A 27,657-nucleotide genomic window follows, 5' to 3' on the forward strand; every position below is an offset into this window, starting at 1 on the left:
AATTTCAGAAACTCAAAGAATGAGTTCACAAAGAGGGATCCCTTTGATTTTCAAACTGAAAGCTCTTGACTTTTTCTGAAACTGACAGCCTTTTGCTCTGCTCCACATCCTGAATTTTTATGCAACCTGCAGTGAAATCCCCACACTAGTATGAACATGAAAAACTATTCACTTTTCTCCAACTTTGATCGGTTGACGATGAAAGTTGATTGGTGAACCTATTTTGTGTTTAAAAGATGTATCAGAGTGCAAAACTTGTAATAGCAATCAGAAGTTTCATCTCAGATCGTTGTTTGGCCATTACTGGGTGGTGACCAGGAGTGATAGGGATAGTGAGAGAAAGTGCATGACCCTATTGTCAGATTTTACCTCACAGGCTTCATGCTGTCTTACATGCTGCACTACAGCTTTGAGAATCAAATTTTACAACTGTCCCTCATATTTTTAATGCAGTGCTGCTACTTATAAAAAACTAGTGTTACTACACTACAGGCTATAGAAAAATAGTGTGCTATTGTATATAATACAGTCTACTTAAGTCATATGGAACACAGCCTATACACAGCCACCCTCGATCTTCTATACTCTGCCTCCTACTTGTCCTCACTCCCATTTAATAAATTCTGACTTCATGTTAACCCACCATCTGCATTTAAGTCTTCCTATTAGTATTTCCTGTCGGCTATTGGTTGCTAACCAATTTTAACACAAATCCACAAGTATCAAGTTCCCTGGTCATACATCTTTCCTTAAAAAATGTGCCAAAGGAATTTATCATCCAATAGGAAAATATGAAATGCTGTGTATACAATAGATACTTATTATATACTAATACATACAGAAAGAAGTAAATTTACCAAAAATGTAATGGTGTTTTGATAGGCCAATATAAAATATTGCTTTACATACAAACAAAACAAATGTCATTAAAAAAAGAAATCATAAAAAAATGAACTTCAAAAATAAAAAAGTCTGTAAAAACTATTTTTTTACATAGTTTATAATTTAATCTTTTTATCGATATGTAATAAATACAAAACGAAAATTCCCTGTGGTATGATATTTGGAAATATACAGTTTTTTTTAACGCTTCTCGCAACTTAGCAGCAGGTGCTAATTTAATTAATCAACTACTTTATAAGTGGCTATTTCAATTCATCAGATTTATCCGAAACTTCGATATCTATTTGGGATATTTTAGTTTATTGGAAACACACAGATATCATATTTTTTGGGGTTAAAGCTGTGTTTTATGGTTGAATGTGCCATAGAAGGGGAGATTACACAGCGACTAAATATGAGTTGCTTCCTATAACAAAGTGAACCTAGAGGAACTCAAAATGGGTCGCTGGCTCTAAGGGGGTTAAATTTAAATACTGTCAATGAAAGTAAACATTAATGCTGACAAAAAATAAGTAGACTTGACTCTTAATTAAAGTCCATTTCACAGATCTTTAAAGTAAGATTTGCATAAAAAATTGGCAGAACATTCTGGGAATAAGTTATTATAATTCAAGGAGACTATTTTGAATATAATTTAATAACTAATAAAATAATATAATTTAATTTAATTTAATATAAAGCTCAAATATTAAGCTTTTTAAAAATAAAAATATATCAACTTCTTAAACAGATTTTGTATGTGTGTGTGTGTGTGTGTGTATATATATATGTATATATAAATAAATTTTATTTTTTTCAATTAAGATTGAATCACAAAAATTACTTGCCCCGTCGGGACTCTCACTTGTGGGGTGATTGTGATACAGCACAGAGCACTTACTTCGTACAATTCAATTACTTTGTATTTGGTTGCTTCTACCACATATATGTTTAAATAACCAAGCTAACATATTATTGAAAACCGCATTCCTGTCAAATGAATTTTAAGATCATTAAATTTGTAGAAACGATAATAGCCCAATTTAGTTTCAATAAAGATTGAATCTCAAAAAGTACTTGCTCTGCCGGGACTCAAACCTGGATCGAAGTAAGTGAAAATAAAACATAAAGAATGGTTTTGGTGCTACAAGAAAAATTATTGTGGTGTGAATTTATAAATCAAAAAAATGAAGAATGTACATTCAAAAACAAATTCTAAGCAAAATATTATTTCCTCTCTTTTGAACATAGTAGAATACCACCAAACAGAACCATACTAATCCAAAAATTCAGTCAATACGTAAACCTTCAGTGACAAAATATACCACATCATATTGCCAAACCGGAGATATATAACGTTTTGAGTTGAACTTGGTAAAGTTAAATGTGAATAAAAACAATATTTTACGTAAAAACTGTAATTTCTAAACAGATTTAATAATAATGTTCGAATGACCATTGCTTAAAGAAAATTGACACACACCAAAGTAAAAAAATTTATATTGCTACAATAAGGTTGGTTAAATAAAAATCTAATATTGTTGCAAATTTTTGTTATTTTTTATAATTAAATTTTTTATTTGCAGTGCTCAATAACTAGACAGGGCTATAACCTCCTGAATGGATGTGTGGAGTATGGAATCGTCCCAAGAATAATGAAATTTGGGAGTTCTCTCCTTGAAAATATTGAAAATATGAGGTCTCAAAAAGTGTTTTAATGCATTACGTATGATTGATACAAAAATTTAGCAAACCAAATAGATTTTGTCTTAATTAATTTGGATTTTGAAATAGTGCTTTGCTTTTAATGCAAATAATGTTTAATGTAAAGTTAGAATTACATTAATAATAGAGTAAAATACTGATAACTTCATAAATATTTACTGAATGAAGCATTATAAAATACAAGGCAAAGAATGTCAATGTTTTAAAAACAAGACATTTTTTATATATAGGGTCCATTTTATTGATCCTTAAACCTTAAAGTGTCATTTTACAGGCTATATAACACAAGTTCTTTAAAACACTTTTGGTATTTCTGGAAGACCGTCATATACAAAAGATTATATTCAACACAATAACAATAATAAATTAATTAATATCAAAATTCAATACACTATAACGAGTTGAATGTTACGTAATACTGTCTCCATTATGTTGTGTGTTTTCGGTCATTACTTCGCTTTCCGTGCTGGACGTGTTCCCTTCTGAATTGTTTTGGCCTGTCTCCCCGTTCATTTCTGCTTCGTCTTGTTCCTTTTTCTTTTTCACCATGTCAACCAGGTATTTGTAGCGAATCATACATTCCTCCTGAAAAAGAAAGTAAATACATCATTATTTTAGCTATAGATTCAAAATTGAAGAGCACAGGGTAACTGTAAAATAAGGTGTCCTTAACCAGTTCATAAAATTGTAAAAGTAATAAGGTCATTCTGAAAGTTTTGAAATACTAGCAGACAGCGCATACTGCAATAATTTTATCATTCTTATCTGATTGTCCGAGTGCCAGTCAGCCACTGACAGCAAATTGCGTTTATCATTGTACTTGTGTTGTCTGTTTTGAAAGATTAGTTTCATGAAGTCAGTTTGTCTCAAGAGGAGTCCTACAACATCTTAAAATTGCTTTTGATTCTGAAGTACAATTCAGAATTTTGAAGCGGCCATAATTTATGTCTAGACGATGAACCTTCGGAATGCCTGTATTTCACTGTTCCTCAAGAAAACGTACATCAGATGCACGCTATGATCCAAGAAGACTGCACTTATTTAATAATTGAGGCTTCTCTAGGGATCCGCAGCAGTGCGAATAGTCATGCATAACATTTTAGAAAATGTCATGAAAACTTATTACAGTGGGTACTTCACAATTTTACTACACACGAGCAAAAAGCTGAGAGTGTGAGAATTAACCAGCAGACCAACCAACTGATTAATAATGGTGATCACCGGATTACCGAAACTGTCACTGGTACAAATATACCATTTCCATAGCATTCCAACTGAGGAGAGAGTTGAGTTGCATGGGTGTCTGGAGACAAGCTAGCCCCCACAATGCTCATTAAACATTGATCGATGAAGAAAGTAGTATAGGCCTTTGCTGTTTTCTTCAGGAGTATGGAACTAGTAGAAGGTTTTTAAGCTGGAGAGTAAAGGACTATCACAAGTTGGTCCATTGAAGAATGCTTACCAGAAGTTCTTAATGACTTGGAACATTGAGGGGTTTAATTTTACACCATAACAATGCCTCTTTACACCTCCTGTAAAAACTTTTGGCCAAAAATAGCAGCAAAATAATAAACCACCCCTCCCCACCCCTATTCATCTAATCTCGCTATGTAAGACCTAATTATTTTTCAATCTTAAGAAACATTCGTGTGGTCATCCCTTTTTTGGAATCTGAAATTTATTATAAGATTCATAATTATTTTGATTCCAACCCAAAAAATTGTGAATCAATGTGAAAAGTCTAACTTCAAAAGTGCATTGATGCTGGAGGGGAATACTTTGAACATGCCTAACGATAGGTAAGTTTAGCCCAAAAACTTTATTTATCTCAAAAGTATCAGAGTGACCCTCGTTCAGAGATATTATATCGCTTCTGAGTTGACCTTGATGTCAACAGTATGTAATTGATGTGTATCAACTTTTTCAACGAAAAATTTACTAAAACCATTTGTGACAGTTTGCATAGCCCAAAGAAGTCCATCACTTGATGTAGTTTGGTGTGCCTTTGAACACAAGAATTCAAAATGTGATTGATAAGAGTGTTTATCAATCACATAGTGATGTACTCACATAATTAAATTATAGCATTATATAGGCCAGCTGACCAATATAAATGTGTTGGTTGAATTTGCTATGACAAAGCTGAATAATATTGATAATGGTAATGCTATCTCAACAGAATCTTTTTGTGAACAACTGAATATGGTGAACTCAACAACCCAATGAAATATTTGAGTCAGCCAATCTGTTCTGTGGTAAGGTATTCTTATAAATTTTCCTGTTTATAGCAAAAAATAAACGCAAAAACTCCCGCATCCGAGAGCAATGCCTTAGACCACACAGGTATCCTGACTTAATGTTTTGTGTGTAGAGATCGCTCATTTACGATTTCACTCCTACAGCGCTCACTCCCTTGCTGAGTTATTTTTATATACAATATTAAAATGTTTAAAACACCGAACGTGTTTACCACTTCTAGGAGCATCCAATTCTTCGGTTATGATGTATATTTTTTAATTTGAAACATGATAAATAGTTTAGTTTTTATGATATGAAATCATGGTATATGATTACAGTATGATGCGGTATGCTACATGGAAATATAATGACAGTATAGAATGTAATCCCACATGAAATATAATTAAAATACATGGTGGACTTTCACATGAAATATGATTACATTATATGATAGACTCCCAAATTAAATGTGATCACAGTATAGGACATAATCTCACATTGTTTTATAAACTTACAGGAGTATAATCGAACAAGTATTCTTAGGAAATTCTTTTAAATAAGAAGTGTTATTAAAAACTTCCAACTTACTTATGTATTACATATGTTTGTTCAATGACCTATTTTTTTATGTGTCTGATTATTAAGTACTATAAAACTTTTCAACAATTTTTTTTATTTTTACCTAAATGTTATGCAAGACTTACCATATATACAAATTAGTTACATTTCAAGTACAATAATATATCCTCTAGGACAACGTTAACTTCAAAATAAGGCAGATTTCATAATTTTATTGCGTATGATTCATTCATAATATTAAAAAACAGTACAAAACCTGCCTGCATTTTATTTTCATGCATTTTAGGAAACGGCATGAAAGTGATGATGTAATGTAAAACATGAGTCCATTTTTTTATTTCATACAATTAAAAAAATTACACAAGTTTCCAATCAATTAGACAACCATACTTTTATACTAACTTAAAATTCTTTGTGGCATATAATAAATGTGAATGGCTTTTTTCATTTAACATTATAAGCAAAGTGTTCTTTCCTCCTACACATACATACAAACTATTCATATAAACTGCAACATATTAATTTTACCAACCTTTGTCTTTCCCGGTACACACTTGGCGATTTTCACCCATCGATCATTGGCAGCACCTTTTGGAAATTTAGCAAGTGCTGCTTCTAAAGCTTTCTGCTGCACCTGACTCCAGTTTCCCCCGCTGTTCTCCCCGACTTCTCCAATCTTTCCCCCTCTTGTCTTCACTTTCTTAGGTTCCTCCACCATTCTCTCGTTGTCCTCCTCATCACCACTTCCGTCTCCCTCCTTCTCTCCCCGCTGTCCCATGTTCCTGAGGACATCATCCTTCAGTTTGTGTGCCATGTGGGCGACCTCGCTCGGTGGCCGGTTCATCGCCTCCCCTATCTTGTCCCACCGCTCTGTTGTGCCGACAGGATACTTTTTCACTAGTTTGGCCAGCTCCAGTAGATCATCATCGGTCCACAGACCTCCGGATATGACTGTAGGTGTTGAAGGCTTGGTGTGATTTAAGGAATGGTTTACTTCTGCAGAAGGATCATCTTTGAGTTCTGGGAGAACAAATGTCTTCCGTTTCCTCGGCGCTCGTTGAACCACCTCAACTTCTTCTTCCGATTCTTCCCTTGAAGAATCAAAAAGTAAGATTAGAATAGCCACACAACAAACTGCCATAATCATTTCAGTTTCTAAATATCTATATGGCTACTAAAATTTTATGTTTTAAAACACTTTACAAGTTCTAATTATCCCGAGTAAACAATGGGTAATCAAAAACCAAGATTGATCTGATGACAAGTAAAATTGAACGTGAATTTGGCACAAGATAATGACCACACATTTAATGTAAAAATGTATTGTACACTTATTAGCACATTAATGATGCTTTTAAAAATAAAGGAGAGATCTTGCTCACATAATGCCTTTTTAAATGCAAAAATATACCATATTATAGTTATACAAATTTAACTAAATGATTCTTAATAATGAATTTAAAGTTCCCAATATACACTACCTATTGCTTATGATGAAAAGATTACTACAAAATAAATTTTAATTGTTTCAAAACAAGCTGAATAGGTATTGGAAGTAGAAAGTCTAAAGGTTTAGAATAGTATCCATGTATTCCAAGCTTGTATTTACTGATGTTTTAATTCAACCAATTGGTTCGATGTCAGTTGTAAAATTTGTATTTAAGTTCTCAGTGAGTTATGAAATTTGCGTCTGTCATAGTTTGCTATACAAATATTGAATATTGTTTGGTGGTAAATATTTTGCCAATCAGGGACAACTTGTTTGGATATAATAACTATTCCACCCATAAACAACTAAAATGTCAATTCTGTAAGATTACAATCTTAACTTAGAAAAATAAAATAGCATTCTACTAATTGGTACTACAGAGTTGGTACCCTTCGGGAGGATCCGCTCTGTAGACTGTGTGACGAGCAGAAGGAAACTGCTGAACACCTGCTCTTTGACTGCCCTGCAATAACAAAGGAGTGGTACACCGTCTTTGGTAGTTTGGACAAGGGCGGTGAATTTCCCCAGTAGGATCTGATCGGTTGTTTTCTGTGGTTTGTAGAATTACTGTAACCATAGACTGATCGGCCTCATGGTGTGCTTCCGGGGTGCACTATAGTCCCTTGAGGCCTAAGTGCATGGCAATAGGTTTAAAGTATATTTGCCATATACTTTATTGTAATTACTATTGTTAAAGGTGTTGACCATTGAATAAATAAATAAATAGGCCGCCCCTTAGAAGAAAAACGTTATAGATCACGTTGGGACGATCTGAGTTATGATCTTAGATCGGGATAGTACCGAACGGGAATGCCCCTGGCCCGAAGTGGTGGGTACTTTGGTCTGTTCTTTCTAATAATATTGTTTTTTAGGTCTCAGGTAAAAAAGACTTCCAAAAATAGTGGTCTCCGGGTAATACAAAAATACCACAGTTTTTTTGGTATCAAACTTAAATTGACCTATTTTGCTGACATTCCATTGTCCATGAAGGGTTAATTATAATTTATTACCAAATGAACATTTGTAACGCAGGCCCAAAGTGGGCCGGCCAATCAGTGTTTTACTATATTCATTTTAACCCCTATATTTTTACTACATGAGAATGACAACTCACTGTTGTTGTAGTTCTTGTTGCTTCCTCAGCTGACGCTGTTGCCAGTAGTCACACACCGAGTGGTACAGCAGTGGTGGACCTGACACGAACAGGAACCACAGGAACCGTGGGATCTGACATGGCAGTGTGTCCTTGATGCTGCAACATTACAACTGCTTACTCTCTACTGATCATCTAACCTGCAAATCTCAAGGCATATCTAATATTGTCATAACACTGTATCTCTGTGGAGATTACCGGATTTTGAGTGTAATAACATAACTACAGCAGGGAACTTACGTAAAAAAACTAAGAATCTTCTAATGTTTTTAGTTTTCCTTAAAAAATGCGTTACACAGCAGAAATTTTGTGTTGAAATCGTATTTGAGAACAAAAAGTATTAAATGTTGTAACTTTATTACTTCGTGTAATGAAGCGGACCCACTCTCTTTTTAAATTTCCACGTGACTTTTTTCGGCAGGATACTTTATTAGCTATCACCAACATTTAGTTATGAAGATTAAGTGTTTTCTCCTAAGAAACTTAATTTAATATAATACAAAATTCAATAATTGATCTCCATTTTGTTATTTGAATATTGTTATATTGTTACCAATTTTATTGTTTGATTTATTCATGGTTTTATTAATTTTATTGTTTTACTAATTTTATTGTTTTATTTGTTAATTGTTTTAGTAATTTATTGTTTTATTTGTTAATTATTTAACTAATTTTATTGTTTTATTTGTTAATTAGGTTAATGAATGATTGTTATTAGATTATGGTGTACTACAATTTTAATGTTATCTGACTCAGGAATGCTTTACAAAATAAATGTTTGACATAGGTTTTAATACTGTTAATTAGTTTATAGTTAATTTATTCATAGCTGAAAATATTAATACTGTTATTTATAATAGAGCTTATTTATTTGTTAGCAAATCATTTTAGCTAGAATCTTGTTAAATCTATTAGTACTAACGATGGGAGACCGAAAAAAGGGAAATTTCTGACTATGTCATCTGTCTTACCAGCATAGCTGGATCTTGTAAGATGTAATATGACAATAAACATTCATTCATTCATTCATTCATTCATTACAGTTGCTACAATCCAATGAATGAAAAAGAAGTGTAGTTTAGAATTTAATTTTTGTGGCTCAGAACGAACAAACTTATTTCTGACCATTGCATAATCATCTCCACACTCTTTCACGACTCCCCAAACCTCAAACTCGGCTAGTTTGGTTACTATTACTTTATATGGTGACCGTCTTTTTCCCATCTGAAGTAGTTTTAACCTGAGTACACAGTTTATTGTATTTTTAGATACCTTTAGTTTTTATATTTTAAAATATCATGTTTATTTGTACACCAATTTTCAAATTGATCATAACTTCCGATTTACTAAAAAAAAACCCAATATTAATTTACGATTTGTTACAAAATAGATAATTAATCACTGAGAATACAAAAATGTATGGTGCCGGCTGAAGTGACAACAGTGAACCAAATCAAACCAAGTACCAAAGGAAGCGACCTCAGAGGAGTACTTTGGTACCCATTCAATAATCTGTTTTGTAACTAAAGTAAAATACATGGTTGTGGTGTAAAGTTGTTAAAGAAACTAATTTAGCTTAGCTTATGTAGCATATGATTGTTAATATGAATTAATTGTGATTTACATAGGACACAAAGAAAAGGACCACAATAACAAATGTAAAAAAGAATACAACTATCTTTTAGTTAAATCTTGAGAAAGCATTTCCTTGTCTGCAAAATGGATAAAAATGAATAGACTAACAGTAATCAGTTAAAAGCAATCAATGTGTCAAATATAGCTTGAAATTATATTCTTGTCAAGAGACATCTACAGATATCTTTCGTCAAATAAAGATTTAATGAAAAAATAGGGTTCACAAACAAATAAGTACTTTGTCCATCATATCCTGATTCTAGTACTGGCTCAATCATCACAAATGATTGGTGTGCCCTTTCTGATGAAAGTAATGAATGAGGTAAGTTAGGCATTTTTAAACAAGTTGAACATATAAACAAAATGTGTTATGATAATTTTATTTTGAAGGCTAATTGTACTACTACTAAAATATAAAATATTAACTGCTAGCTGATAAGGTGATTAAAAATAACTGATTCAAAATTATTATTGATTTTGACATTTATTTCCACACTTGCTATTGTATTTGTTGTCAAGTTTGTACTGCAATAAGAGAATTTGTAAATAGGATTCAATTATTTTGTCTAATAGTTTCTACAACCTATTAAATTAAAATTATACAATTTTTGTGTACATTTTAGTTTCCACTCTTTTTATACAGTTTTTGTGTGATTTACAATATTTAAATATTCAAACAAATAATAATAATAATATTTCTTAAAAAATTTGGGAAGTATAAGCATAATGCTAAAAATTATTTTATATTATAGTTAAAATACAGTATATTAAAAAGTGTTTTCAAATGCTTAGTTTTCAAAATATTTCCATGCAGTTCCCTCAAACCCCCTCTTTCACGATAGCAACTAATCAGCTAAAACCTCCTTTTTAGCAACACTATAATGGCAACCCTAGGCAATAAAGTGTAAACTTATAAAGTACAAATTACAAAAAAACAAATGCCTTTCTATGCAACAAAACAACAATAATAGTTGCCATTCAAATAAAGTGTTTGTCTGGCAAAAAAAAGCAATAAGAATTATAAAAAATCTTAATGAAAGGGAATCTTGCCTGCAAGCTTTTAGGGATTTAAATATCATGACATTGCCCTGTTTGTATATATATTATTGTTTACTGGATGTGAAAGCAAATCTGCAAAGTTATACTGTTAGAGAAACCATACATACTTATAAAACTAGAAAAAAGTACATGTTAGAGCTGCCAAGGACCAGGCTTGAAAAAACAAAATGTAGTCATATCTATATGAAAATAAAACTATTTAATAAATTACCAAAAGGAGGATGGATTGTAAATATAAATAGGTTTAAACGAGTTGTAAGCAAATGGCTTAAAGAAAAGGCATTTTACTCTGTGAATGAATATTTGGCCTGTGATATTAGTTCCTTAAGTTTATAATTTTGTCTAGTCAAGTTTTAAGTTTTTTAACCTTTATTTTATAGTTTGGAGATTTTATATTTTAACCACCTGACTTACATATTTTAAATATTTATATTGTTACATTTTTCATTGGGTTTTAATTGTGTGTGTTATTTGTGTTTCTTGTCCAGTCTGTGTTTTTTATATATATTTACCCTACAATGCTTTCTTATTTCTTAAATAATTTTATACAACCACTCTCTATTTATACCAATTATTAGTTTTGTAAGTTCCTATATCTTGCAACATTCCTGTTAATTTTAAAATAAGTCTCCAATTATAAAATTGTTAATTTTTTAAGTATTACTGCCCAATAATGTGACGAAGTCTATTGTAACTAATTATGTTACTTAATGACTAATAAAGACATCTTGAATCTTGAATCTTGAATCTTGAATAATACAAGATGGGCGATTGCTTCACACAAACTTGAGTTTTGTTTTAATGATGGTGGAGATAAGGATTGTTATCAACACTTACTATTGTTAAGCGTAACATAAGATAAGCACTACATTTGAGTCATACAATCCGTTATATTCTTTAGGTAAACGAATACTCAAAGTTGGCATATAAAGTTGGAAGCGGAAGTTTCAACAGAACTCGAAAATCCTAGTGTTTCCGTTATCGGTAACAATGAATGATGGAAAAGTTTGTGTAAAAAAACTTTGATACTTTCTTTCCAGTAGAGTGTAGTAGAAATAGCACATTACTATAACAATATGCCTTGGACATTCATTATTTGTAACAGTATAGAAGATCCTGACTTTTATTTTTTGAAAGTACAGTATGTTCAACAGTACACACTTGATACTGGTGAACACATATTGTGACACAACATTGACTTGTCTTGAACTGCAGTAAAGGAAATTATTTTCCAAATTCAACGTAAGGTTTTGGGCAACATGATCTGAAGTAGTGGAGAACCTCGACAGAGGTGTAAACACGAATTTGCGATCTTGAAGATATGACCTGACTGTAGCAGTGACATTGCTTTTTCAGTTGAGTACCTTCCCAAAAAAACATGTGAAAGGCTGTATAAAGATAAAAGATATTGATATATTCTTTCTTTTTTATATTCTATCTTTATTTTTAATGTTGTTAGATTACATTTTGCTTTAAGAACAATCCAAATGTTATATATGAATAAATAACTAAAATATAATATTACCTTAACCCATTGGCTTATACATATTTTTACTATCAGCTCAACTGGAGTTATCCTATTAAAAATGCTAAAAACGTAAGAGTTTTGTTATATGTTTATAAAAAATTTATTTTTCAAGTTATTTGGTTATATTTTATATTTTTTTGGATTAACATGAAATGGGCTTTAATAATAAATAGATAGTGATATATTTGGTCATAATTTAAAAATAATAATGCTATACAAACTAAAAGTTTGGAAATTTTGAAATTAAAAAAGAATTTTTTTTACTCAAATAATATAAAATAAAATACCCCATTAAATAAGTACTACTAGGTGCTCCGTCACTGTTTCATTTGTTTTAGTATGAAAAAATCATATCAATGTGATTCAGGGGCGAATGCAAAAGGTTAGTTTCTAAGCTGTCTTCTGACGTAATTTTTGCAAAATGTAAACTTACTCAATCAATTGTTTATAAAGTTGCATATATTTAGGGCTGGCCATTTCAATGCAACAGTTGCTGTGTTGCTTAGATGTTGATAATCGTACTTATATGTGTTTCCTAATAATTAATTAGTGTTTAAGTATTTTATTTCATGTTAATGTAATGTATTGTGTTAAATTCCTGAACTATATATTCGTACTTACCACAAATAACTATTATTTTATGCTAAATCATGGGATAAAAGCCCAAAGGCTTGTCTTTAGATTTTGTGCGCATTTATAGATTTTCAGCTGTAGAATCAGTTTACTTTCTTATATTGCTCTAAAAGTATATTTTCCAAAACTACATAATATTTAGTTATGTTAGATTTTCAAATTCTATAATGAAAAGATTATCTAATCCATTTGTGTAAAATCACATTACATTGAATTTTTTACACTTAGTATACAATACATAGTTTTGTCACATTATTGTTTTGCATACAGTGCAGAAAAAATAAAATATGACTCACTATTATTGCCATAGTATCTGTTTTTTACACACACACACACACACACACACACACAATAAAAATACTTTTCAAGCGACAGCCCAAAACAGCCTGCCATTTAAATGTAAAATGACAAGTTAATTGATCTCAGAAATCAGAATAACTTCTTCCTCAGGATCTGTAATTGAGATCAAATTTATTATAGACTCTGAACACTTAGTATTGGAATGACTATACTAACCAATTGGTAACCGAAAAATAAATCACTTAACCCTTCCCGCGCTACGGCAATTTGGGACGCACCATACCCAAATGCTACATACACCTCAAAATCTTTTTTTCCATAAAGTCAACACTAATGTTGTTTTTGAGTTTGTTACCATATAATAAGACTTTTGGGGACGAAAAAAGTATAATATTTTTTAATACGTTTATTTAACTTTATAAAACAATATAAATACACAAAATTTAACGAAATGTTGAACGACATTTTACTATCGTGTATAATATTATATTATAGTATATTATATTTATAGTATAGTTAAAATAAAACATTAATAGGTATAAAAAGATCTAAAATTAGCCATCACGGTGTTCAAGGTAACGTCCACGTGTGGTACGTCTTGAAACACGTATGCAGGTGCAGGTTCGGGCGGGCGGTGCATGTCTCGCACACGTAAATGGTCTCCTTGCGTAAACCGTTGCGTGTACACACAACACATCTACTCAATATGTCAAAAATCAATTTGACAATGTACGCAGAACAGTTCCACTCGCAGTCCGTGAACGAATTAAACCGGCGAGTTAGTTCGTCAGTAGCGCTAGTGTCTGGCAAAACAGGCAGTGGCATGGGTAGTGCGCCGCCATTTTGCAGCTTGGGGAACAACCGGGAGGCGGGGACAACTATTACTGTGTTTTTCTATTGAGGGATTTATGCTCCAGCAGCTGCTGCACTCCACCAGCAAAACTGGGAACTACTTACTCACAATAATAAACACAATGTTTAAAAGCGAATATATTTGTCAACAGCGTTTTTAGCACAGTAAAAATTGGCGGTTATATTTGTCAACAGCGCGCGAAGGGTTAATTACCAATTATAGTTTAAGCCTTTATCACTGAGAGCACACATTAGGAATCTAACTAATATCAGAATGATTAAACATCATTACTAACATCCTTTCAACTATCTCATCACCATGTACCAAAGAGTCATCATATAAAACTAGTCATAAAAGTTTAATCAGATAGCAGCACTGTTGTAAAAACCCTTTCATTCTGTTATACCATTCAACCTGAATTTATAACTTTGTATCATTAATTACCTGGGTTTTACGAGAACTGCTTCAAACTCATCCACAGTGAATGCTGCCTCCGCTTTACCCTTCTTTTGTTTCTTTTGTGACTTTTTGTTCTTGGAGTTCAGAAACTCGTCCTAAAAACCACGTCAATTAGCTTAATTTACCTGGTCAAAAGATACTTTTCCCATAACACTTTCAAAACATTGTGTACACCTAATAATTTTCCTTCCTGTGATGTTTGGAAAATATAGACTATGTATTCAATTCACAAAAATAAAGAGAACAAACAATTAACTTTGTTGGTTAAATGTCTGCAGTGCATGAATTTTCAGTATGAGCCACAATTTTGCCAATACACAACATCGGTTCAGTACAACCAAAAAATACCAAATAACCATTAATGTGAACTCTACTTTTAACTCTGTTTATCCTTTTTGAAGGGGAGAGGACCAGCATAAATATATCATGCTATTTCAAAGGAATTTCCAGAGGTTCATTGAAACAAATATATTTTTAATATTACGTCTTATCCTCAACCCTCTACCTTACTTACTTACTTACTGCCGGGGCGTAACAAATCTCAGTCGATTCTTTGCCTCGTCTATGAGCCTCTTCCACGCCACCCTGTCTTCCGCCAGATCCACAGACCCTCCACACCGGGTCACATCTTCGACCACTTGATCGCACCATCTTATCTTTGGCCTACCCAAAGGGCGCCTTCCTGCCGGTACCGCCTGGTAGACCTCTTTTAACGTTGTGCCCTCCTGTCTCCGATTTACATGTCCTAGCCAGCTAATTCTCTTTGCCTTCACCAAAGCCACAACATCAGGATCTTGGTATACATTGCGTAATTCTCTATTTTTTTCTTATTCGCCACACCCCTTCATCACATATTGGTCCAAATATTTTTCGGAGAACTTTATTCTCAAAAACAATCAACCGCCCCTCATTTTTCTTCGTTAATGTCCATGTTTCACTTCCATACATTAGGACTGGTTGAATGATTGTTTTATAAATTCTTATTTTGGAGCATTGTGACAACAATCTTGACGTAAAGAGTTTTGTACACGCCCCAAGACACCTATTTGCATTAGCTAATTTGCTTTGTATCTCTATATCCTCCACGTTTTTGCTGTTTATTGTTACACCCAAATATTTAAAACTTTCTACACAGCCAATCGAGTAGTTGTCAATGCTTAAGTTTGCTCTCACATTTCCAGCATGTCTTCCAAAATGAATAATTTAAGTTTTATCTTCATTTAGCTCTAAGCCTACTGTTTGACATTCTTTAATAAAACTTTTTGTTAGTGTGGAGAGGTCATCCAAACTTTCTGACAAGATCACTACATCATCCGCAAATGCCATTACGTTCAGGTCCACTCCTAATTTAACCCCTCTTTGTAGTCTTTTAACTTTTTGTAATGCCTCTTCCACAGCCAGGTTGAAGAGAGTGGGAGAAATCCCATCTCTCTGTCTTACTCCAGTGTTGATAAGGAAGTTTTCCGACATTTCTCCATCTATTCTTATTTTGGCCTTTGAGTCACTTATACACATTTTTGACAGTCTTATCAGTTTTTGTGGGATTCCATGTTTTTCCATCTTCTTGAATAGAGATGGAAACACCTCTACCTTCCACTTTTAAATATGATTGAAATAGTAGATTAAAATGGGTTTTCAAAACATATTCCATTTATGTCAAAACATAATATTAGTTCCAATATTTGACCGAAAATTATTGACGATTACAAATATTTCAGATTAAAAAAAAAACACTTACACAAGCACGCTCACACATGCACTCACGCACACGTGGGCACTCACACTCAAGGAATCTTATGGAAGAATAATAAAGAGTAGTGTCAATACAGTGCAAGGCCTAAGGTACTGATAAAAAGTGCTTCTGTCAGAGACAAGATTTGAACTTGCATAAATGCCATTTTCTTTGTACCCTGTTTTAACCCTTTTACTGCCGGCCATTTTTTTATCGTACCAGTCAAAATTGCCAAGGGGGAAAATCGCTGTTGTGCATTCATTTACAAAAAATGCTGTATCTTTTTTATTTTTCATTAGATTTGCATGAATTTTTACTTTATTTACTCGTATTTAAATGCTGTTTTTTAAATAATAAAAAGAAATTTTAATTTGAAACAAACTCGTTATTTAATTTTAAAAATTATGTAAATAAAAAATAAATAAAAAAATAAAAATTGTGTTTGGCATCTGATAATTTATTTTTAAAATTATACTAAAATTTTGAGCATGATATCATTATAAACTAGAGCAATTGCTTAGAACATATACCAAATTTGAAGGTGCTACCTTGAAACTGGTGCCTCCTCTAGGCCTACCAGTGGAAGTTGAAGGTAAACTTATCTGTGCCACATCCCCCTCACTATCTAATAACTCCTCATTATCTGATGGTAAGATAAAGTCAGGATCGTCATCAGTGTCATCCACATCACTTTGATTGTCATCAATAGCCCTAACACTAATATCAGAATCGTTCTCGGCATCTGAATCTGACAAATTCTGAAGGAAATTGTCACTCAGTTCGTCTTGCACTTGTACACCACCATCGATTAGACTGTTAATTATTGTTCCCTCACTCACAGGAGAGTTAGATGTAACTCTTTTACTCATTTTATCCTTGATCAACAAAAGTAACACTTCAAAAAACTTTCGATAACATTGTAAACAACAACAATGAACGAAAATTTCAGTAATCTAACCCGATCATCTGGTTTTGACAGCTGTCTAGGTAGTTCGTCAATTCTAGTCAAAGACGACGAAAATAGAAATCCAAAGTTCTTCAAATGGCTTTTTTCATTATCCTTTCCTCCTAAACAACCAAAATACCGAATATTTCGGCATTTGAACATAACAGTAGCCAGTAACAATAAAAAAAACAGACGTCCGACATATCGGACGTTGGCGTTTTCGGCAAAAATGCCGACGTCCGATATGTCGGACGTCGGCAGTAAAAGGGTTAAAATGTTCTTATGTTCAACTTACGACTGTTAGTTTCTTCTCGAAATAGTTGGCCCAACCGACCAGGTACTGTCCTATTGTAATGATGACGAACAATATGACTGCCATCTCTCGCAAGCCCATCTTGCGCACACGCCGGTAGTAGTACACCGCTTGCTTCCAGTCCGGCAGTCCGTTCTCCAGCACATTGTCGTAACACTTGCGCTTGCCCGGGTCTTTCAACACATCGTATACAGCAACCAACTGTGGGATAGGTTACCACAACTTTAATCACAATATATATATATATATATATATATATATATATATATATATATATATATATATATATTCTAATATATATAAGGGTTACACAAACATTGGCTAAAAATATTCAGTACTAATACAACTGTATACAAATATTGATGTTGTTTCATTTCAATACCATTGTATTTTTACTTTGTATAAAAATTTCAACATATACAAATTTAACTTGAATTGAAATAAACAAAATTCTCAGAATCGAGTTAAACATTTGAAATAATACAGTCGTAAACAAAATTATTATCATCTAAAGTTTAAACTAATCAAACGTACATATCTAAGAATATAAAAGGATTTAAATAAGTCTAACTGTACACCTAATGTTATTAAAATTTCTTTGGTATACAGGTTTTCAGATAATGTGATACATTTATCTGTTTTCCTAAGAAGTAATAAAGTGAAGCACATAATATGTTTGAAATTAATACACAACTGTATTATAAGATGAATTTAACTCAATAAATTTTTAAATATAGAGGACCTGACATAAACATATTAGAAAATTAATTCTGGAATATCAATCTATTTATCACAGCTTGTTGGGTGAAGTACAGTAAAATATAAAGATTAATAAAAATGCCTCAATAATATGTATAAATATAAATTATGAAAAAAGGCGTGGCTGCAATTATATGCAATACTGCTTTAAAATTAGTATAAATTGCCTAAATAAAACATTAATGTGTTGAAATAAAATAAGAATGTTTAAAATTAGTTGATTTCATTCTATTGATTGATATGTAAAAATTATATATATTGTATCCTTTAATGATCTTACATTCCGGAATTGAACTTCTGCATCTGGCGCATCACTTTTGTCTGGATGTAGCACAAGTGATAACTTTCTAAACGCTTTCTTGATTGCAGCTCCATCAGCATCCTAAAATTAATGAAGATCAATAAACTTATGATAAGTATATATATATATATATATATAATATATATATATATATATATATATATATATATATATATATTAATTATTACTTGAAACTCACAACTTATTTACTATAAATTTAGAATTGGTTACATTTATTATAGTCTGAAACAAATTGTAGAACAGATCATCATCATAAAATTCTGAATTGGGGTATAAAAATGTAATTTTGTTAGTTAATACATTTTTATCAAAACCTTTTTTTGTATCCCTTTGCTGTTTCTACGGCTGACAAGACCTTCAAAATAATCTGCTGTAATGCTATTTTTTTCCGGTTAGTGGTTGTTCTTTAATTTGTTCAAATGGGTTATATCTACACTCTTTCAAGGACATCTTCAGTTAGGAAACAGAAAAAGTTCTGAGGCCAGGTTTAGTTAATTAGTACAGAAGTACATGTTGCCATTTTTCATGGAATGGTATCATGGGTAACATTTTTGTTAGTCGATGATAATCGGATCCCTGATGAAAGTTATATCCTGATGGTGCCTATCGTTCTTAAAATCTAGTATATCACTAATGTATAAAAGGAGTGAAAAGATTATCTCAAACATATCATTCAAATTTTCGATTGATCCTAAACGAGGTTAAAAATACAAACAACATTGTTCTATATAAATAAACAACGCTCAAATGGGAATAATGTAATCTTGATATCTAATGAACAAACTTAACACATATGGATCCAAATTAAAAAAACTGATTACATGTTACCTCTAATTGAGCAATCAGGAAAACATCTGTCTACCAATAAATAAATTCGGTAAATAAAAAAAAGCTGCACAAAAAATGCATAAAAGCTGTAACATAGATCAATTTTTATCTTTCAGAAAATGTGGTTCTAAGGATTTTGGATTATTCAAAATAACTTGTTCAAAAGAAACTAGTATTTCTATTTATTCTAAATAATTCTACTCCTAGTAGTTATTATTAGTAACAGTTACTTTCGATTCCTATCAATTTATATAACTTATTTTTTTTATGTAAATAAAATTATGGTGGCAATTATTTTTAACTAATATTTTTTCCAAAAGTTATATAACTTACCAAGGTCTATTTTTTCATAAATGTATTAATTGCCAAGTCCTGACAGTAGACTGTACTGGATGAATTTTATTTTATTCACTGGACTTTTTTTGATTAATATACTTAAAAAATTATGAACATTTTTAATACAATGTTTCTTACACAACTCAGAACACATAAGACATAGAGAAAACTTACCTGAGGTACACCTAACAAAGTATAAAAGTTTTGATTCACTTCTTCAACAACATCAAATACTTCCAGCTCATCGCCACCCCATCCCAGAGCTACTCCTATCAAGGACAGGAGGAGAAAACTTCTGAAGAAGGTCATCATACTTTACATTACACTCCGGAAGTAGAAAAGATAACTTCCTGAAATAAATGAAAGTATTGTAAAATTGTTGGAATCCAATAAGAAATGATTAGCCTAATTTACAAAGCCATGTAATTATAAAATCTGAATTAAATGTTAACACATTGAAAAATTTCCACAATTTTTATGTTCTGAAAAAGATGTTTTCTTTGTACATTGTACTTTTAGAAATTCAAATGAGAAATATAAATAGGTAAATGTGGTCAGCTGTTCTCATAAGAATTAAACCAAAAGTCTCACATAAACATGCAATTTGCATGAATGGCACTAGCCTAATTAAATTCAATAAACACTGAATTATCAAAAGTATTTGCTCCACCGGGACTAAGCCGGATCTCTCATTTGCCGGGCGAGTATGCTACCGCTGAGAGATTCATGATCGAGTACCGGCGGAATAAGTACCTTTTTAATTCAATCTTTATTATTATTATTTTCTATCCCTATTATTTTATACACTGTCAGAAGTGAATATTCTGTTTGGTATTCATGAAGGCTCCTACACTTAGTTCAGCATTTGTTATCTATAACAAATTCAGGTATATTCCCAAGTACAGTATTGTAGGATTGGCTTAAGTAGGCACATAAATTACCAGATGATATTGTAGGTTGATTGTGAAGGATATAGGCATAGTAATAGAAGGTGAGAAATTTCAGAGTTGAATGAGATACAATGACAGCCTATATCAGAAAATGGATAAAGGATTGAATTCACTTCTACAGCCTGTTAAATGTTATCAACTGTTATGTGTAAACATATTTTTATTACCATATGTTTAACCCATTGCGGATCGCATTGTTTTGGCATGCGGGCACGAGTTAATTTACGGTCAGCGGCCGAACAAACTGCAATGGTGCACCACATTGTATCGTTCGCTATTGTATACTCACTTCATATCTACATTGAACTGGATTCCGGTTTATAAAAATATCTGCATCTATATTTTTAAAAACAAAATAATTAAATACAATATATTGTTTATGAACTATTGTAATATTTTCTTACAATAAAATAAGAACAATAATTAATTAAGAACAACTTACAATTTGCAGCTTGTCATTGTGACTGTTGCTGGCTAGGTATATTCCAAACACTAATTGTTTATTCCAAACGTATCTAATAACTATTCACTAAAATAAGAATGGCAATATGTCTTATTTATTTACAAATATTTACACTTGAAGTTTTTTACTTTAGTGTGGAAGATTTTGAAGCACTCTTTGTCAAATACCACTTCACAACGGTCACATTGATATCTGGTCTCGGATCTGATTCCGTGTTCATAGCAAACTTGTACACTTTTTTGTTGCAAATTGCCTTTTTGGTTTTGCTGGCAATTGGATAGGAAAGTGAGCCCAATTTTTCGCCAGTGGGTTGTATCCTATCGGCATAAGTCCAGGTGATGTTCTTTCTGGGAGTCTAAATAAAGCGGCTCGGGCGAAACGATTACAACATCCGGCCATTGTTTAGACTAAACCCGCCAACATGTACGTCGGCGTAGTTTAGTTCTGTGTCACTAACCTCAAAGTCGCTTGCTTCATTCGCGCACCGACGTGGACATAAGCGCACTATATCTTCATTGTCACTGTCTAGGCCACTACTCTCACTAACATTCTCTAATAAATATCGATCAAGTTCAGACGATCGTAAGTTTTCCATTTCGATCAGCATATATTATGACACGCAAATTATACCATACAATGCGATACTAGTTACACGAGCTCCTCAGTCCTCACGCAGCATCAAATTGGAGTAATCGCAACCGGCGGAGAGAAAGAGTGGGGATGGAGGGGCCCCTCCTGCCAACTACAGATAGCCCGTGTATTAGAATAGTGGAATGAGCAGCCCGCGCGTTCTCGCTCTGTACTCCTCTGAATTTAATTTAGTTCAGTACCTGGCAAACCTATTAAAATGTATCACTGTATTTTCAAACCCCTTTCCGTAGTTTAGTACAGCATACATATATTTAAATTACACTTTCAAAGCTGGATGTTGTAGGATGCAGCACAATTAAATTGGAGGCAATTAATCTGACAAACCTCTTAAAATGTACCACTGTGTTTTTAGCTTATACTCTGAGTTAAACACCTTTCAGTAATTTGGTACAACATACATATATATTACATTTTCAAAGCTGGATGCTCCAGAATTTGGATGCAGCACAATTAAATTTATTTCATTAAACCTTGATTTTACAATGTAATTAAGGCAATTAATCTTGTCTACATACAAATAAACCAATACAAAGGAGTATCGAAAGACCCAAAAAGATGTAAGGAAGTCTAATGTAACAAAGTAACCTCGTTACATACAGTGGCGTAGCTAGAACACATTCGAGGATGGATTAAGCATCCAGGAGGATTAAAAAGAGCCCTACTCGCAAAATTTAGAAATTTGTTTGTTTACAGGTGTGAATTCTCAATCTAATTGTACTTTTTTAATTTTCTTAGTCACTAAAATGTGATTGTAAGCATTCATGCTTGCAAACATTTAAAATTTCTAAAGCACAAGAATTTTATTCAGTAAAAAAAGTTAAAGAATGCAACTGTTGTGTACTTTTGTGCCTACATTGTAATTCGTTTTCATGAATACATATGTTTGTGTATGGACAATAGTATACCAAACCAAATGTGCAAGCATATCCATTTAGTGGCTCGCTTACTCTGTACCAAACTGATGAATCACCTTTGGAAATGTATGAGACTGGGGTTTTGAAAATTGACATTGATAATAAAAGAGCAAGACGAACTTAAAAGAGCAAGTACTAAAAGAAATTTCATGTGACAAATACAACACTCCTAATGTCGTCATTAGGCTCGACTCATAATCTTTGAGACTCGCACAAAGAGAATTTACGAAAAAAATGACATCCTGATGGAATACATATAAAGAAAAACAACTACTTCAGACCAAAAAGATTATATTGATAAACATTTCACACAAATGTTAACTGCAATAGATGCAATGGCTACTATTGCGCAGATACCAGTTAAGGTAAGTCCAATCACTTAATGAGCAGTTTTAACTAAACCATTATTTATTGTTTAGTTGTAAAACTTAAATTGAATTAAATTTAAAACAAGTAATAGCAGCTCAAAACTATACCACGGAAAATTCTGTCAAATTTATCGACTTTATTTTTTAGGAAGAAGAGTGTAACAGAAGGCAACCAGGCAATACCAATGTTACTAAACAGAGACGTTTTCTTTCCACCAAAAAGAACAAAAAACTCTCGCAGAGAGGCCTCACAGAGGAGAAAAAGTTAGAAATTTATCTAGACTTAAGCCTTCTGAGTGACAATAGCAGACTTCATTCAATAAATTATATAAATGAGTGTAATTGTAATTGTATCATAAATCTGTATATTAGTAGCATTAGAGATCAGTAGGACTAAATTATTTTCATCATGTGTATTAAGACTTACATAAATATTTCTGTAATATAAGTGTAATATTTCATACATAAATATAAGTGTTTAAAGTTGTAAACCAAACATATACTCATACATGATCTTAAACTGAATTTGTCAGTTACATTACTATAATATAATTAGGAAACTTTTGTATCTATTAATGATGTCACGTGCTATGTTAGGTATTTAAGTCAGGTAGTTGTTATTGATTTTGTCATATTCAATTATGTTTTTGGTTGAATATTTACTCACAAGTTTCTTTTTTAATCCCCTTAGTTTATTACAGCTATTACATAACTCTTATTACAGCTTTTGTAGCGTAATTATTAATTTATTTACTACCAATTAAGGACTCCACGTTATAATATGTTGCTTTTGCCCTATTAATTTGAATAGCTTTCCAGTAGCACAAAAAAATATATATATTTACCGTCGTTTTAAGCCTATATGCAAAATATGATGAAATTATGACACTTTATTCATTGTGCACCATCTCACATTTTATAGTGTCTTTGGAGTTATAAATAAAGTTCAATATTAATATAATTAATTCGATATAATTTCTATGTTTTGCAGATATGTTCGGATATAAAACGACTCATTGATTCGTTAGATAGATAATAGAAATCAGAACCGTTCCGAATTGAGGTCGCTATTAGCCGCATGTTCAGGGTTTGTCGGAACTGCTTGACTCTGCCCCCACTCTTTCTCTCCGCCGGTTGCGATCACCCCATTTTGCTGCTGCGTGAGGAGCTCATTACTAGTTACTATTATAATAACAGCTGAGGAAAACAACCAATCACAAGTGCTAAAAAGCAGAGAGTAAACTCATAATGTTTTTTCAACTTCGTCATACAACTGCAATCTGTAGGATATTTTTGAAAACTCTGACGTAGACCGTTGTTAAACACTCTTAGTTGACAAGTGAAGACGATCACCCAATCTATCAGACATTAATAGAGCTATTTGAAGGAAAACTTAAAAGCAGACCGCTTTTGCGACCTGAGCTTGTCATCGTGCCGTTAGGCCCGGCCTCATCTGTGATCGCAATGGGTTCATTAATTTGACCAGAATTTTCAATTTGATTGTAACATCTGTAGTCATGAAAGCATAGAGTAAGCAGTAACTTCACTTCTTGTATTAACCTTTCTTACAATTGCTGTTTAGAATAAAGTAAGAATATATCACAATAAGAAAATTAAAAATATTAGTAAAAATATACTATTAATTGTACATTTTAGAAAATTTCAAGTATGCTGTGCTTTGTTGGTATTGAAATGTTGACATAAAGACAAAATTACTATACAACCTTTAGATACTTAGTGTTATAAAATCCTTCTTAGTTGTCTTTTGACGGAAGTAGATTTCTCTATCCTGTGTGTGTGTGTGTGTGTGTGTGTGTGTGTGTGTGTGTACACGTTTCTTGACTGAGAAAAAAAGTAAAACTGAACTATAGAACAAAAAACACAAAGACTAGAGTAAATTAAAATGGCGATAAATATACACTTTTTGACAGATTTTCTTGATTGTGGCAACAGGTCAAACTCAACATTGGGGACGAAAATATAATTCATTTGAACCAGAAACGCTTATACACTTGCAAAGCCTATAAAGTCGCAGGTGAAGCTGCTGGTAACTGCATGTAAATACATATAGAGAACGAGACCAAGAAAGACAACATATCAGTCGCAATTGATTACATTAGTTGTTTAATTACCAAACCACAGCAAAACGTGAGTGGATCAGCTAGTTATATCACAAGAATATCTCGTAATAGATTTAGATAATATTTCTAATTTCTTTTCAAACCATTACCGTTTCGGAAAAACAAGTTAAAAAATGAGATGGTCAGTTAGAAATTCCACGTTATTTTGGATTTTTTACAATTTTGTACTTGTACAATTGCTATAATATTTTTTGGTAGTTTATTGTGAGGTTTCTCTCAATGTAAAAATCTGTCTTTAAAATTGGTCATTAACATTGTAAGGTATTTTTGTTCATGAGGTTTTTTGTCATCTTTACTGACTCAAACCAATGATTAACCCCGGCTACATTTTAGAGCTGAAGTTGGGGATTCGGAATTTTAATGACATTACCTAAAACAATTTTAAATTACTTTATTATAATTTTTTATAAATTTATACTTATTTTTATTTCTACAAAGAAGTTTTTGGTGGTCGCAACCATGTACTGCAAGAAAAATTATTAACGCATTTGAGAATAGTTTAAACCTGATTGTAATGGAGGAATCAGAATTTCTGTGTAAGGGAGGATAACAAACTAAGAAGGAATGGACATAGGAGAGGAAGGGATAACTGGGTTGTCAACATTCACATGAAAATTTGAGCAGACTACCTAATTTTCGTCATTTTGGCAACAGTTTATACCTCCATGGAATAGTTTATTTAGTCATCGTTTTTACCTCCATGGAGAAGTTTATTCATTGTTTCTACTTCAATGGTGAAGATTATTCATTGTTTTTCTATTGTTACTTTGGTCCTGTTAGCTATTGTGCAACTTCTTTGGGCATCCTGATGTTGCTTTTTCGGTTTGACTTTTTTTCTTAGGACAAGAAGCTGAGAAATTGCACGTAGTCACAAAAGGACATTTTGGGCTACTTCCAGAGTGACAGCATATTCTGGATGGGTAAGGTTGAGGAGAGAAGCCGCCTCCTGTCAAGATCCATGATGAAGGATTTTGGGCATTAATTTCAGTCTTGTTTCCGTGGAAGAAGGGGAAGCCAGTTCTGTACCAGCTTCTCCAGTCAAAGGTGGCACTCCATTGTGTCTAGGTTAGCAACAGCCCGTAATACTTAGGGAGCCCCCCAAACTCGAGCCGTCATCTCCTGCAGTAGACCTATTTATCTATCCTAACACTCCAATATCTCGACATTTGCGATTAGAGATGTGCCACTCCTGGACATCCATAAGGTTTCCCAAATTTAAGTGACACATAGGTTTTTGCTGTACTCAAATGCAGGTTCAACTGGAAGGTATAAACTATCCAAAAGTGAACCTTACTGGTGTATTAGTTAGATTTAATGGTGTCATATTTTTAGCTCTGAAGCACGTGATCGGTCGTGTGACATTTTAATTTTACTAAACGGTACTATCTTGAGGGATGGGGTAGAGTAGAGTAAGTGGATCCGGTTTTTTATATCCATTAGTATAATTATCTAAACATAATGTTCATATATCATCGATACATAATATCCGTACATCGAATATGAGACTATCAATTGATATCATCGTATTGAGTCAAAATAAAAAAGATGTTTGAAATCGAAATAATTAATTTAATATAATATGTAATATCTTATAATAATAAAAGAACTAACGATCAAACAAACCATTAGAACGGTGAATAGGGAAAACTCATACATAATAGTGAAATGATAACATAAGAAACTATTAGAATAGAAAATAAAAATTTGCTTAACTATTTATGCATTTTCTCCTGGGTACCAATGATTTACGTAAGTGCTTTCAATAAGTCCTTGATCAATGATATAAGTTAGTTACTGTTAAAATTCTTATCAGTTGGTTATATCAATGGCTATAATTAACAAAGGTAATTGGTATCGTCCTTCTGAATAAAACAATATAAGGTTTTATGGTATAAAAATTACAAATAATAAATTTTAGAACATTCAAAGTGGAACTACTTTTCTTGCAAGATATTTTGAAGTTATGGTTTACAATATTTGTATTTTTTCAAATTGAGTTTCCTATAAAGCAGTGATGGCCGGGGGCGTTCATGATCAGACCATTTAGAATTTTATTTTTTACCTGTGCTGATGTCAACATATGAAAAAATCTCTCAAGGTAGTACCTATCAGTAAAAAATCAGTAGGTTAATAACCCAAATCTCGTTTCCGGTATGGATAAAAATAAATTTTAAAATAATGCGTACAGATTGAATCAAACTTTCAACAAACCAATAAATAGTGTAAAGAACAAACATAAGTATAGTAAATAATTAAAACTAATGTAACCATAACTTTGTATCTAGGTAATAAGTATTTACATACCACGTGGTAACTACCGATCACATAAAAAAAGATTTTCTTGATAACACCCTGTTACACAACAAACTTATACTGTCACTCTGGAAAAATATGATGACCA

At 32.3% G+C, this 27,657-nt stretch overlaps 1 protein-coding gene across 3 annotated transcripts in view; it reads right to left on the minus strand.

Moving 5' to 3' along the window:
* Positions 1-2,741: 2,741 nt before the first annotated feature.
* LOC124366161 (dnaJ homolog subfamily C member 1) overlaps positions 2,742-27,657 on the minus strand; it is a 29,446-nt gene continuing 4,530 nt past the window's right edge. For 2 of the 3 annotated variants that reach the window (XM_046822504.1, XM_046822502.1), the window contains exons 2-8: positions 19,944-20,119; positions 18,564-18,665; positions 17,507-17,725; positions 14,519-14,628; positions 8,028-8,165; positions 5,957-6,515; positions 2,742-3,192 (exon numbers count right to left, since the gene is read on the minus strand). In XM_046822504.1, coding sequence (XP_046678460.1) covers positions 3,016-3,192; positions 5,957-6,515; positions 8,028-8,165; positions 14,519-14,628; positions 17,507-17,725; positions 18,564-18,665; positions 19,944-20,081 — 1,443 coding nt within the window. In that variant the 5' untranslated portion in view covers positions 20,082-20,119 and the 3' untranslated portion in view covers positions 2,742-3,015. Of the gene's footprint in view, positions 3,193-5,956; positions 6,516-8,027; positions 8,166-14,518; positions 14,629-17,506; positions 17,726-18,563; positions 18,666-19,943; positions 20,120-21,161; positions 21,872-27,657 lie in introns of those variants that run through there. The other variant, XM_046822503.1, reaches the window with a different exon arrangement.

Source organism: Homalodisca vitripennis, chromosome 7 (assembly GCF_021130785.1).
Source record: "Homalodisca vitripennis isolate AUS2020 chromosome 7, UT_GWSS_2.1, whole genome shotgun sequence".
Lineage (NCBI taxonomy): Eukaryota > Metazoa > Arthropoda > Insecta > Hemiptera > Cicadellidae > Homalodisca > Homalodisca vitripennis.